At 36.2% G+C, this 14,955-nt stretch overlaps 1 protein-coding gene across 3 annotated transcripts in view; it reads left to right on the top strand.

The window, feature by feature from the left end:
* The first annotated feature begins 622 nt into the window (after nucleotides 1-622).
* Nucleotides 623-14,955, top strand: part of LOC135211264 (neuronal acetylcholine receptor subunit alpha-7-like) — a 61,109-nt gene continuing 46,776 nt past the window's right edge. The window contains exons 1-2 of one of the 3 annotated variants that reach the window (XM_064244564.1): nucleotides 623-773; nucleotides 13,769-14,023. In XM_064244564.1, the coding sequence (XP_064100634.1) occupies nucleotides 13,975-14,023 (49 nt within the window). In that variant the 5' untranslated portion in view covers nucleotides 623-773; nucleotides 13,769-13,974. The remainder of the gene's footprint in view (nucleotides 774-13,768; nucleotides 14,024-14,955) is intronic. The other 2 variants (XM_064244565.1, XM_064244566.1) reach the window with 2 other exon arrangements.

Raw genomic sequence — 14,955 nt, forward strand, 5'->3', positions numbered from 1 at the left:
GTTTGTCTTTACAGCAATACATTCTTGTGAGTTTTGCCATTATGGCAAAGAAAAGCATTTGTCTTTACAGCAGTACATTCTTGTGAGTTTTGCCACTATGGCAAACAAAAGCATTTGTCTTTGCAGCAGTACATTCTTGTGAGTTTTGCCATTACTGTTAAACAAAAGCGTTTTTCTTTGCAGCAATACATTCTTGTGAGTTTTGCCATTATGGCAAACAAAAGCATTTGTCTTTACAGCAATACATTCTTGTGAATTTTGCCATTATGGCAAACAAAAACATTTGTCTTTACAGCAGTACATTCTTGTGAGTTTTGCCATTACTGTTAAACAAAGCGTTTTTCTTTGCAGCTAACCACTCTTCTCAGGAGTGCAGATTCGTGTAATTTTGCTGTAACGTCAGACTCTGCCAACATTTGGAGGAAACTTAGAGCAATAAAAGGACTACAGATGTGACTAGATCTGGCGATATGGCTGAGAGGGCCATACAACTGTACACGAATATCATTATTTAGTGATTTTAACAGATGTATCTGGTTGTTGAAAAATCCCAGCAGAAAAACCGAGGTCAGATTTTTCAAAATGATGGCTTCATTCCTCCTTGTTCTTTGTGTCCCCCGCCTCATCTTAACCAGTCCCCTGTCCTAAATATCCCCACTGGACGCTATTGCGAACATCCTTTCCTTTATCTAGACAGTTTGCGTTTGAGGGTCGTTGGAATTGGTCGAGGGATGGGCAGCTGAAGTGAGAGTGTTTCATTTGGCCTTGCTCTTGTAAGTAAAACGCTTTCTTTTACTCTCTACTTTATTTTCTGTGAAACGCGATTTGTGGGAGACAATAAAATGAAAGTCCAAGTTTTAGCATGGTTTTGAGCAAGAGACATCAATGTCTTGCGTGTTTTGTTTGTTTGTTTTGTCTCGTCTCATAAATGTCTGTCGCTTGCTTCATTGTCCTACAGCTAATGGGAATTATTTACATAAATAAGGTTGCTTATCTAACACATGCTAAATGTATTGCGTAAATGTTGATTGAGCATCAAAAATTTTATGGAGGTTTGATAGAGCAGCCATCAAGTTTTTAATCCTTCAATGAGACTTTAGCCAGTTCTTTTAGTTATTAGTTACTTATTGATATTTGCTCTGAAACAAAATACTGAGAAATTCAGACCGAAAAAAAATCGAGAGACATGAAGTTTGTATAAAAGAGTTTACTGGAAAGGATTATGACGGGAACAGTTTTGTTGAGACTTGCCGCCATTACATACTACCTTCATGACCGCAATCAGATCTTGGACGCGTCCCCACCCACCCCCAAAACAAAATTCGATGTTAAGAATATTCGGACATTCAGAAGGAGACCTATAAAGTTAAAGATGTGCGTTTAGATTTGGCATAGATGGTTTAGAGCTTTAAGCCTGTAAACACTGTAAACTGTGTGGAAAGTAAACTTCTATATTCACCGCAGAAAATCAGTAATAAATGCTTAAAAGCTTTCTACAAAAGCACGAAGTGCAACGAAGTTACACTCCATCTGATCACTTACAAAGCATTTGAATCGGTCATTTTTGCAAGGGTCGCACATGCCAACCCATCAATTTGGCTATTTGAGGACTGTCAATTCAAAGTGACACCCACTGGTAACATCCAGTTGAAGGATGATTCTCGGATTCTGGAGTTTGTACATTTCAAAGAATTCTTCTGATCTAAGGGCTCCTATCTTACTTCTTGCACTTTCGTGCTGATTTAAAGAAAGAAAGAAAGATATTAAGGCACTGGAATAGCAAATACTGCGAAATCAGTTGACAGACTATTATCTCGCTTATATTTTTTAACAAGGTAATCGAAAGATTGAAATAGAATAAGAAATAACGACTTACTCCTCTTTAGACAGCATAGAATGTGTGGAGGGTCCCAGCGTGCCTCAACCGCACTCATGCCGTTCACGGTGCGCGCACAAATAGGTCATTATCTCTAGAACCCTATTTCCTCTTGGTTCACTGTGTGTGCGTGTGTGTGTGTGTGTGTGTAGTTGTTTGAAAAGGCTAAAAAAAATGCCATCTACGATTGCTGTGTCCTATAAAATATCCAGACAATGAAGGATATTAAATTACATGTCAGTATTGTCAGCTTCACTCGTTTGCAAACCAGTTGAATTAGAAGTTTCACGAGCGCCAGTGGGTAGGAATTAACTTCAGTGGAAATTATTCTGCGTAATTCCAGTTTTCTCATAGATTACCGTTTCACATTATGAATATATAATCATATACAGCATAAATTTGCTGCCTGGCAACTTCTCAATATCCATATACTATAGGTGATATTTCACATTTAAACATTATTCGTTAAGAGAGAGTTGAGAGAGAGAGAGAGAGAGAGAGAGAGAGAGAGAGAGAGAGAAACTGTTGAACGCGCAAGGAGTCCAATAGATTAGATCGGCCACTTGACCAGAAATAAATTATTTTGTTTCATGGAAGTTAGGCGATCGAAGCCGGGAAAGAGCCCGAAATCCTGACAGTGGCAGAAACCAATCAACAAATCGAGTAAATGATGACATTGTACTTCCAAATAAGGTCCCTTAAATATACTTAAAGGACCTTGCTTCCAAAGAGTGACTGTGGTACACTGTGGCCTGCCGCAGGCAACTAGGCCATCGGAGATAAAAATAATCTCCTTCTTTCAGCTTTGCAGAACGTTGGCCAAAACCACTAACAGAAAGCCAGCTTCAATTGAGGATAATGACGTTCTGATGAAAAGATGAGAAACAAGCAGAAGTGTATGCATTTCAGCACTGCCGGACCTTTCAAAGGTTATGAGAAGGTGTTAAAAAAGGAAAGAGAGAGAGAGAGAGAGAGAGAGAGAGAGAGAGAGAGAATGGCATCATTTGAGTTATCCCTTATGACATGATGGAACTTGCACAGGAGAGTATTGAAATACTGAAGCGTTGTAGTTATGTAAAAAGTAACTTTTCTTCGCATGGAGATTGCTGTCATGAGTGTTGCATGTGCTGTCTACCAAGTAAGGGAAACTGAATAAAGCAGGCCAAACCCATATACAAAAAAATAACAAGGATTACTCTCGCTGTCCTCAAAGATACAAAGGACCCCGATTCAAAGTTCCGTTTCCATCCGCCTCTTATCGCCAAGCTTTTCCGATTCGAGATAAACTGGAAATGGCACAATTTTAAATAGAGCTCAGAGTCCCTTAATAAATCCCACTGAACTCCATTCCTTTAATGTCTATAATTAACATGTTAATCGGGTTGTGACGCCGGGAGCTGAATAGGAGACGATTGCCTTAAGTCTTTTTCGTCTCCTTAATCCATTTCTCATTTAGCCTTGGATGCGGAGCTCACCCCCACCCCCTCCTTTTTTATAAGGGAGAGTGGAGGTAGGAGTTTTTTTTATTAGCTAGATTCTAAGGCTTTCACTACAATACGGTTAATGAACAGATTAAGGAAACGTAGAGAGAGAAAGAGAGTGGAAAAGTCTCAGAAGGATGCATTCAAGACAGGGAGAGAGCCTTACCTTACACCTTACACCTTACATCTTGTTCGGGTTACCCCAGGTCCCTCAGTGTGAGGCACCTCTAATGTCTACCAGAGAGTTGCTAGTGCATCTTCCGGTAAATTTTGCATCTTCCAATCTTGGATGGTCTGGGATGCAGCTTAGATATTTGTCGAGCTTATTCTTAAACACATCTACGCTCATTCCTGATATATTCCTCAGATGAGCTGGCAACGCATTGAATAGATGCTGCATTGTTGATGCTGGTGCATAGTGGATTAATGTCCTGTGTGCTTTCCTTATTTTTCCTGGTATAGTTTTGGGCACTATTAATCTACCTCTGATTGCTCTTTCTGATATTTTTAGCTCCATGATGTTTTCGGCAATTCCTTCTATCTGTTTCCATGCCTGAATTATCATGTAGCGTTCTCTTCTCCTTTCTAGACTATATAATTTTAAAGATTGTAGTCTTTCCCAGTAGTCAAGATCCTTAACTACTTCTATTCTAGCTGTAAAGGACCTTTGTACACTCTCTATTTGTGCAATATCCTTATCATGTTGCAATATTCAAGTGGACTACAAACATATGTTTTATAAAGCATAATCATGTGCTCAGCTTTTCTTGTTTTGAAGTGCCATAACAACATTCCCATTTTTTGCTTTACATTTTGCCAATAGAATTGCTATTTGATTATTGCATAACATGTCCCTATTCAACATCACACCAAGGTCTTTAACTGCTTCCTTATTTGTGATTGTCTCGTTATTAGGTACCCTATATGCATATAGCTTTCCTTCTCTATCTCCATGATTTATTGATTCAAATTTATCAGAGTTAAATACCATCCCATTTACATCTGCACATTCATATACTTTGCTAAGGTCTCTTTGTTTGTTTGTTTGTTCGTATGGTGTATTTACGTTGCATGGAACCAGTGGTTATTCAGCAACGTGACCAACAGCTTTACATGACTTCCGAACCATGTCAATAGTGAACTTCTATCACCAGATATACACATCTCTCTCTCCTCAAAGAAATGGCCGAGAATCGAACCCCGACCACCGAGGTGGGATGCCAATATCATACCAACCACGCCACTGAGGCACTAAGGTCTCTTTGTAGCGTGTTCCTATCTTCATCACAAGTAATTTCTCTACTTATTCTTGTGTCATCGGCAAAACTACTCACTACCGAGTCCTTAACATTACTGTCTATGTCTGCAATCATAATAACAAACAGCAATACAGCTAGCACCGTACCTTGTGGCACACCGGATATTACCTTAGCTTCATCAGTTTTCTCATCGTTTGCAATAACTGTTTTCTGTTGTGTAAAAATTCTTTTAACCATCTTCCTACTTTGTCCACTATATTATGTTTTCTAATTTTCTTTGCTAATATATTATGATCTACCTTGTCAAAAGCTTTTGCAAAGTCTAGATAAACCACATCTGTTTCTTTTCCGTTTTTCATATTTTTGTATATGTTCTTACGGTGGACTAACAATTGGGTTTTTGTACTTTTTCCCAGTACAAAATCAATTTTGTCCTATATTAAACAAATTATTTTCTATTAAATGTTTCATAATATTTTCCTTCATTACCCTTTCATACACTTTCATAATATGTGGTGTTAGATTCACAGGCCTGTAATTACTTGCCTCTAGTCTTGATCTACTTTTGAAAGTAGGGGTATTATATGCTAATTTGTGCTCATCTTAAATCTTGCCTGTATCTACACTTTGCCTTAATAATATTGCAAGGGGCTTTGCGATAGCATGAACTACTTTCTTTAACAAATAGCAGGGACACCATCAGGCCCAGCTGCTGCTCCATTTTTAATTTCATTAATAGCCTGCACAATATCGGCTTCATTAATATCTATGGCTGATAAATATTCACTATTTTCATCCCTTATTTCTGTATCATTATCTTCATTATCAATTCTAGGGGTAAATTCTCTTATATCTTTCTGCTAATATGTTGCATATTTCCTTTTTTTTATTTCCTTTTTTGCATAAGAGTACAATAGTTTGGGGTTTTGCTTGATATTTACTAGGGTTTTTTCTTCCAAGTCCCGTTTTTCATTTTCTTTTGATTGTATAATCTTTTGTTCTGCATTTTCTATCTCACTTTTTAGTTCCATCACTTTCCATGCATTCTTTTCTTTTGCAAGACCTTTTTTCCACTTTCTGATTTTCTGGAACAAGATCCTTCTGTTTCTTGGTATGAATGACTGATATTTACTTTTCTTCTTCGGTATATATTTATCCCCTATTTTCTCTAATATTTTATATAATATCTCCATATTTACATGTGTTACAACCTCCCAGGTTGCAATACAGTTTCTATTAGGTCTTTATATTCACTAGGATTGCAGTCAGTAAATAAACCTCAGTATTAAGGAAAACAGAAACAGAAAAAGAAAACTTAATATTTATTACAAACTAAGAAATTACTTAAATCAACCTTGTGAGGTTAAATACACTTAAATGCTCAGATAAATAATCTGGAGAACAAATACCTGGTTCTCAGGAACTCACAAGATTCCCTAAAGCAAATACACTAAACCCTAATCAAGAGAAAATTCCAAGAGAGATAACATACTTAATATATAAAAAGTTGGATCGAAATAAGGCTAGCCAAAATATTAATATCCTAAAAATAATAATGTAGAAAGACGTAGGAGATATATAACAAGTTGGATCTAAATAAGGCTAGCCAAAATATTAATATCCTAAAAATAATAATGTAGAAAGAAGTAGGAGATGAAAACAAGGAAAAACCTTAATATTCCTACCTATAACACAAGCTAAGCAATGTGGAACTCAGTCCACTAAATACCAACACGGAATTAAATGTGACAAGATATACATGTAAACATATACACATATATATATTTAAAAATAATCAAAATTGGCAAAAATACTAAATTTCACCTCAAGTGAAGTACCAGAAGAGTAGAATCCTGAGCCGTGATCAATCCAAACTGCTACCAAAAGGGCCAGTACTGAACGCCAGGTACTAAAGGGCAACACCTTGTCCCGAAGGAAAAGGAACGATAATTCGTCTTACCTGGCGGCAGTCTCCCTACTAGTCACCTAACGAGCCAAGTTGCTCTCACTCCCGTATACAGCAGCTGGACGAAAATGGATAACGGCAGGTAAATCCAAAACCCAGTACCGGGATACAGCGACGACACTGGTTTTCCCGTCAAAATCCTCCGACGAAAATGTTATCCCAATCTTTGTTTAATTCTTCATTTATTTCTGACCATTTTATATTTTTACTGTAGAAATTGTATTTTCCATATCCTTCCCACTTTTTCATCTCTTGCTTATCTCTGTTTTCACTTGTTTTGGAATGGACTGTTAATTCTATGACATTATGGTCTGAAATACTCGCATTATAAACTATTATTTCTTTAACATAATTCACCTCGTTCACAAATACTAGGTCTCAAGTAATTTCCTTTCTTGTGGGCAGGTGATTTATTTGTTGAATGTTGTATTCTAGTAGCATATCTAATAGGTTTTCGAATTGCCTCTTATCTTCTGCACTACTATTACTTTCATTTTTATATGTATAAGTACAACCACAAACTCCTATTCGTTCTTTCCAGTCTACGAAAGGAAAGTTAAAGTCTCCGGATAGGAGAATAGTCCAGTCCAGTCCTTGTGATTTCTACATATATCATCCAATTTTTCTATCATTGTGTAAAACTCTTTAGTATTAGCGGTTCATTAATTTTTCAGATTCAAATTCTACCGCTATTACTTCACATTCTGAGTTATTATATTTCTCATGTATTTTTCCTTGTTTTATGTCTTTCCCATATATCGCGGTTCCCCCTTGATTCCTATTTTTTCTATCTGATCTATAAGTTTGGAACCCTTTTATTTGATCATCATTACCAGTCTCTTAGGGAATACCAGGTTTCACTTATATTCATTATAAGAGAGAGAGAGAGAGAGAGAGAGAGAGAGAGAGAGAGAGAGAGAGAGAGAGAGAGAATGCGTTGGGAGAGATGGATAGAAGGGAGACACCATCAAACTATACCAAAATAAAAAAATAAAAATAATTAGAGTGACGATTTTATTATAAAAAAGGCAAAAGAATCGGTATAGAACACCACACAGAAAAGAAATGAGATACCAGATGAAAACACGTATACGATAAAATTTAGCAGCTTTATGAAGGTTTTCACGAGCAGTCACGGTGTCTGCTTCCATCTCTATCAGCTTGTAATTATTTACATTAATAATGCGTTGAATTTATAAATTTATGAATTGTATTTTACTTTGTTGTGGTTCACATCATGGCAACTAGCACAGTTGATCTCAGGCTCTTTTGGACTATGCATCCTTTCACCATATGTCAGTCCAAAATTGTCTGCCTCAAAAGGTAGTACGTTCCAAATAATATGCAACAGAATACTAACACAAACACACAAGCCGATGGACACTTTGTTTTGTATCGTTTTAGAGCCAGTTTGAGCCTACAAATCTGTGGTCACAATCACTACGCCTCTCATGAAACTCTGAAATCCTCCCCTACCTCTTTGGGAGGAATTCCCCCCCCCCCCCCCCCCCCCCCCCTCCCCCCCCCCCCCCCCCCCCAGACTGAGAACCAATGAGTTCCTAACAAGTTCTTGTGATTGCCAGGTAACATATGCATTACTGAACTTCGTGAATGCATCTACTATCAGCAAAGTGCATCTCAGACCCAACAAATTTCCAACCTCCGTCAAAAGCTACATTGTTTACTAATTGACAGGATTTTGAGCGCCTTCGAAATGCTGTCTGGTTCTCATTCTCCAAATAGCTTGAAATCTAAGATTTAGGGCAAAGACCATGCGCTGCGACCTATGAGCGCATTCAGCGCTCAGAGGGGGAAATTGAGAGTTAAAAGTTCTTAAAGGTGTAACAGGAGGAACACTTTACTGTTGCACTATGAATCATTATAGAGAGAGAGTGAAGAGTAAGAAAGAAGAAAGATAAATAAACTTAGGTACATTAAAAGGGATGAAATGGGTGTAGCTAGGGCTCAAAGGAACGCTGCAAAGAACCTCAAGTAATACCCACAGTGAATTGACTGCAATACTCACCCTCTCCCCCCCATCTCCCCCATCGTGACATCCTTCAAATATCGAATGAGTAATTTTTTTTTATTTTAGGTGATAATGAATTCGTTGTGAGAGCAATGATTTTTTTTTCAGTGTGTTCTATAATCACTTATAAAGCATCAATGGGGGATTAACAATTTTAGTCACATGGTTTCTTTGAAGAACATAATGTTTCACTCATGTACGACAGTGGTTGCTAACTTCAATAGATGTCAGCACTTCATACCATTTTGTGAAGAGTCATTATCTTTAAGAGTACTTTCCTCTCACTACCTCGGCGAGGTCCAGCATATAATTTCATTTGATTATTTTCGTATCATTTCCATGTTGGAGTAAACGTTACTCTCTTAAATGAAAATTCCCATTACACGTGAACTGCAACAGAGCCTAATCCAATGCTTACACTTACCCCTTAATGAATATCTTCCCCAACAATGGCTTCTTGGAATCAGTTTCCAAACTTAATTTGATCTCCTAGTCTTTGAACCTGAGCAGATTTAAGCGTAATTGGCTGCATTTGTGTGAAAGAGATTTTGAGGTTTTAACCCAATCCCAGTGACACTGGGAGGATGTTCTTAAATTGTGATTGTGCGCGCAAGTTTACTCGAAAGGGGGTTATTAATGTATAATATATTGAATCTCGAGTATACATGAATTATTCGGGCAGTAACTTGAATTGGTGTACGTTCTGCCTTGTGGAGTGCGCTACATTTTGCCAGTAAAGGTAAGCAGGTGATCTTTCTGCCAGGTTGGACACGGAGAGAATTGTGTACTCTGTTGGTTTCATTAATATTTTATCACAGAATATTCTCCCATGTTAATTATGTCTTTACGCATTTGCCATATACAACCTTTGGGATGTGTTGAGTGATTTTAGTAACGTGAGAAATTCTCCCATTTATGTATTTAAGCCTTTATGCTCTATTTTTCTCTTTAAGTGACCTTTGTTTTTTCTTCAGATGGATTTGTTATAGGTCACATGATAAGGGAATTTCTGACATATAACTATGACCTTGGTCATGGCAGACTTTGACATTATTTTTGGAAATAATTAAATGATTAGTGTCAAAATGTATTTGCCAGTCCGAGAGACTGAATTTTCATTCACATGTTGCTCGAAGTTGAGGGCAGACTTTTGCCCTTCTTTCTTTTTAGCTTTTTATTTTTTTATTTTTTATTTTTGTTTGCTAAGTTAAGTTTCGGAATAAAACTGTATTTCGTGGAACGTGAGTTTAGCCTAGGTTTCGTTTAATTTGAGCTATGATACGAGAGAGAGGGTTAGGAATGGGAACAGCTATTCATACAAGGACTCCAATGAACAGCGATGCCGCTGTTGATTTTAAAAGTAGGTTGCTTCTTGTGCTTTGAGGTTAGAATTTTGGTGATAGAAGAAACCGGGAGAAGGATATTATATATATATATATATATATATATATATATATATATATATAATTATATATATATATATATATATATATAAAGATAGATAGATATATAGATAGATAGATAGATAGATAGATAGATATGAGAGAGAGTATGAGAGAGAGAGAGAGAGAGAGAGAGAGAGAGAGAGCCACCGAATTCATGAAGCTAGGAGAATTCTGTGGTGCTCATTAAAAAATGAGTTAGAATATTTCAAGATTCCTAATAAATGGGTACAACTAACCTGTGTGTTTTCTTATGTGAGAGAATCATGTGTCCTAAATGGGCTTGCGACCCGATACCGTAATGATATATAATTCTCCATATACGTAGTTAACGAGTTTAGAAAACATCCTGACCTCATTATCTGATGAAATCGTAAGGATCACAGACTCCATAGAATTCAATTGGAAACAATTTTATTTTTCTGCCTCTATTGAGGTAATAAGGTATTTAGATAAATCTACCTTCATTGAATGAGTAAGTCAATTAAAGTTTGCGAGAGAGTGAAAGACTGACCTATATAGCTAAAATGGGTTGAGAGACATATCATTAAATCTGAATTATACCTTTAGTAGTTAGTTCTCCATTATGACGTGATTCTGTGTGTGTGTGTGTGTGTGTGTGTGTAACGCAGGAAGGAGAGCACGTGAGAGTCAGCTGGTCTCCTAAGAGCACCAGATGATTTGGAAAACTCAAGACCTACTTGGGTGAGTGGAGTGTGATAGCCAAATTACAAGAAAGTCATAACTGAAGGAATGTCACAGAGGTCTTTTTTGACATTCGATGCTATAGGTGATGATTATGATGTCTACGTGTGTGTACTGCGGATATGTATTTATGTGTGCATACATATACATATATATACACATACACACACGCACACACACACACACACACACACACACACACACATATATATATATACTATAAATATATATACTATATAGATATATATATAATACATATATATATATAATATTATAATATAATATACTAAGCCTTCATTCTCATTGTTTATCAACGACGAAGGAAGTCTGAATTTTTCAGCTCATATGGTGCCCGTAGGTGCCCAGCCGAAAGTCACGAACTCTTCTCCTTCCTGGGTCATACACACACACACACACACACACACACCACACACACACACACACACACACACAATGATTCGGGTCATAATGGTGCACTAACTGCAACGGGTTTAACTCAGATGTAATGAGATTTTTCTTAGCCTTATTCTGCTATGCAAGTCACTCTTTTCCTTTTTTCATAAAATTTTAATATAAATGATAATTCAATGAATGTCGATTCTTCTAAATACCTTATTAATCTTAATAAGGTATTTACAAGCAGCAAAAAAAAAAAGATATTGTTTCCGATTTAATCTGATGTAGTCTGTGAGCCTCGTGATTTCTTCATTGTATGTGTTGCAATAAAGGAATTTGTTGGCCCTTCAATAACGTCTAGTGACGTCACTTTGCAACACCTTATCACATAGTAATGAAGTTCAGGGTATTTTCTAACCAAGTATACTACATGGACAAGGATTTAACAATTTGAAAACGGATCGTAAATCCATCGGAGACACATAAGGAATCACCTAAAGGTATGTTTTACCCAGTCACCAGGAATCTTGAAATAGTACTTAAACTATGTCTACTAGTCGACGTAATCAATTTTGTTTCAATACTGGGACACGGAACTTTCCTAACCTCGTGAATCCTGTGGATGTCTTGCATTTGGGGTTAACAAATCAACAAAGCCTTTCTCTCCTTTCTATCTCTCTTCTCTCCTCTCTCTCTCTCTCGCTCTCTCTCTCTCTTCTCCCTCTCTCTCTCTCTCTCTCTCTCTCCATGTATATTCATATATATATATATATATATATATATATTATATATATAGATATAATGAATATTATATAATAATATATATATATATATATATATATATATGTATATATGTATATATTATACACACATATATATATATATATATATATATATATATATATATATATATATATATATATATATATATATAGATGTGTGTGTGCGTGTATGTATATAGGTTTGATTATAAACCACGAAGAAATGAAAAAACGTGATGATTATACGAACAAAGTTACAGCCACGAAGGAAAATTGAAACACTGGAGATGCTAAGTACTTTCGTCTTATTACCAAGGCATGGTCACAGCAACCAAAGATACACAGAAACAAGGGCCTATATAAATGGTGGGTATAAAAAGATCGGGAGGTCACAGAACGGTCAACAGATTAATACCGAAATCTACTTGTTGGTAATCCTCTTTATTCTATCTTTTATTTCCTTCTGGAAAATATGTTTTGTGACCGGGTCAAAAGAAAATAATCCTTGACTTACGTTAAAATTATTCACCTAGGTTAACTGAATCAAAACGGATTCTAACAAGTTCCCTGAAATAGTTTCCTTTCACTGTGACAATGTTCTCCTTTGCGGCTAATGTATTCTATGGAACTTTTCACTTAAATGTAAAAATAAAAGCATTATCTGTCTGAACTGTTCTTACTGAGTATTTGTGTTGTTTTAATCTGGTGTTCAACTCTTTACTGGTCTGACATAAGTAAAATAAATCACAATCCATTTATGGAATCTTTTCGGGGGCTATCTTTTATAAGCTTATGTTTTATATACATTTAAAAAAAAATGTTTTACAGCGTCAAATCCAAACAAATGTGGCAAGCAAAGGGTGTTTTCTGACTCAACACGGGACCGAACCCAATCTCACTAGAGAGAGTCCCGTGGTGCGTCAGAAATTTATTTCTGTGAAACTCGTTTCCACTTGTTCATTTCAATATATATATATATATATATATATATATATATATATATATATATATATATATGTATATGTATGTATATATATCAACATATAAATTTAACTCACATCGAAGCCAGGTCTTTCAGCTGCAAGGAATGTTCCTAATGCTTCTACCTGGGCAGGCCAACTACCTAGCATACCAGGGAGTTTTAACCAAATTTTCCCCCGATTCTGCAATGACCCTGTTGGCAAATTTCATTCCAGTTTATCCTTGCGGGTGAATATGATAGAATCAACGCCCAATCACATGAGAAGAGAAGTAAATTTCTGACTCACACTGAGATCGAAAAGACTAGGTGAAACCACGGTCCGAGTTAGAAATTGATTTCTGTTCCGAATGGTTGTTGTGTTGATTATTTCTATCTATATATATATATATATATATATATATATTATATATAATATATATATATATATATATATATTTGATCACTTCAACAGTGCATTTGATGTCTAGGCCTGTCTCTTACGACGCTCCTGATTGGCTGTTGATAAGCCAATCACGGGGCTGGAAAAAACTTTCAGTCTCTCGAGAGAGTTCACATGGGCAGGATGTGTGTTACACTTCTCCTGAGGGATACGTTTGAAAGACGTATACCTCAGGAGAGGTGGAACATACATCCTACCCATGCAAACTTTCTCGAGAGACTGAGACATACACACACACACATACATCCATTATACATATATAATATATATATAGTATATATATGTAATATATATATGTATATATATATATATATATATATATTATATATATAATGTATAACTTTTGTGCAGTTGTGAACGGGAAATAAGAATAGTTATCTCACATCTACAGATGATTGTTGTGACAGTGAACCAACCATTGCATCTTTTCAGGTAAACCAGAAAAGCAGTAGCATTTCAGCCTTGCAAGAGGGGAGCTTTGTAACATCAGAAACATCTACTGCACGTGATAAACGACTAAGAATCATGCCTGAAGAATAATTACACCGCCAGAGAGAGAGAGAGAGAGAGAAAGGAAGAGATCTTAGTATAAAAAGAAACGTTTCACAACACCACCTATTCTCAATTCCTCAAGAAAAATGGGAAAGCTTTTGATAATTGTCTCTCTCATAGCCATAATGGCGCAGGGTAAGTGATAATGAAATCCCGTTTGATTAACATGTGTTGCCCAGGAGTTGTTTGGATGATAGTTTCACATGATTGTCAAGGTATACAGTCTATACACATACGTACATTGCAATATATATATATATATATATATATATATATATATATATATATATATATATATATTTCATATAGAAGGTCCTAATTAAAACTGGATGCTATCTAGCGAAGTAACATATTTAAGAGTTACAAGCTCTCAAGGAAAACCAATCCTCATTATCAAGTACTTGATAATGAGGACTGGTGGTCCTTGAAAGCTTGCAACTTTTTTTATTAAAATAACTCCGCTGGATATTATCCAGTTTTAATGAGTCATTCTAGTAATTTTACCAATGCACAGAACAACTGAGTATATGATAAGTTAATATATAATAGTAAAATCCTATATTGTGTCGCACCATAATCAATCCATTAACTGCCTTTTCCTGCTTTCTTTTTCTCTCTTTCTTTCTACAACCTTTCCTTAGCTCTCACAATGCCCCTTCCCCCACCCCCGGCCTCCCCATACCCTACCTACCGATCTCCCTCTACCTCTTTAGTAAATTGGTTTCATCGTTCCTGATGGCTGGTCGTTCGCACAGTCTAAGTGACTACATCCTTTTGGAAGCCAGATCTCACAGTTAGCAGGGGTCAGTGACGCTTTACCTCGACAAAGTAAATAAAGAAGGAGCACGTACAAAATTTAGTATGGTAATAGGAAACATATACTAAATCCCTCTGTGGTCTTGCGTTCACTAGATTAAAAATGGCGGGAAATTGTAAGTCTATGTGAAAGGGAAATTATACATCCAAGCGTATTGTCCAATCATTTGATCATAGCTGATATTGTATGTTCAAGCGACCAGACATAAACAAAATTATACATACAAGCATCTCAGCATAAGGGAAATTTT

This window comes from Macrobrachium nipponense, chromosome 4, assembly GCF_015104395.2.
Source record: "Macrobrachium nipponense isolate FS-2020 chromosome 4, ASM1510439v2, whole genome shotgun sequence".
Classification (NCBI taxonomy): domain Eukaryota; kingdom Metazoa; phylum Arthropoda; class Malacostraca; order Decapoda; family Palaemonidae; genus Macrobrachium; species Macrobrachium nipponense.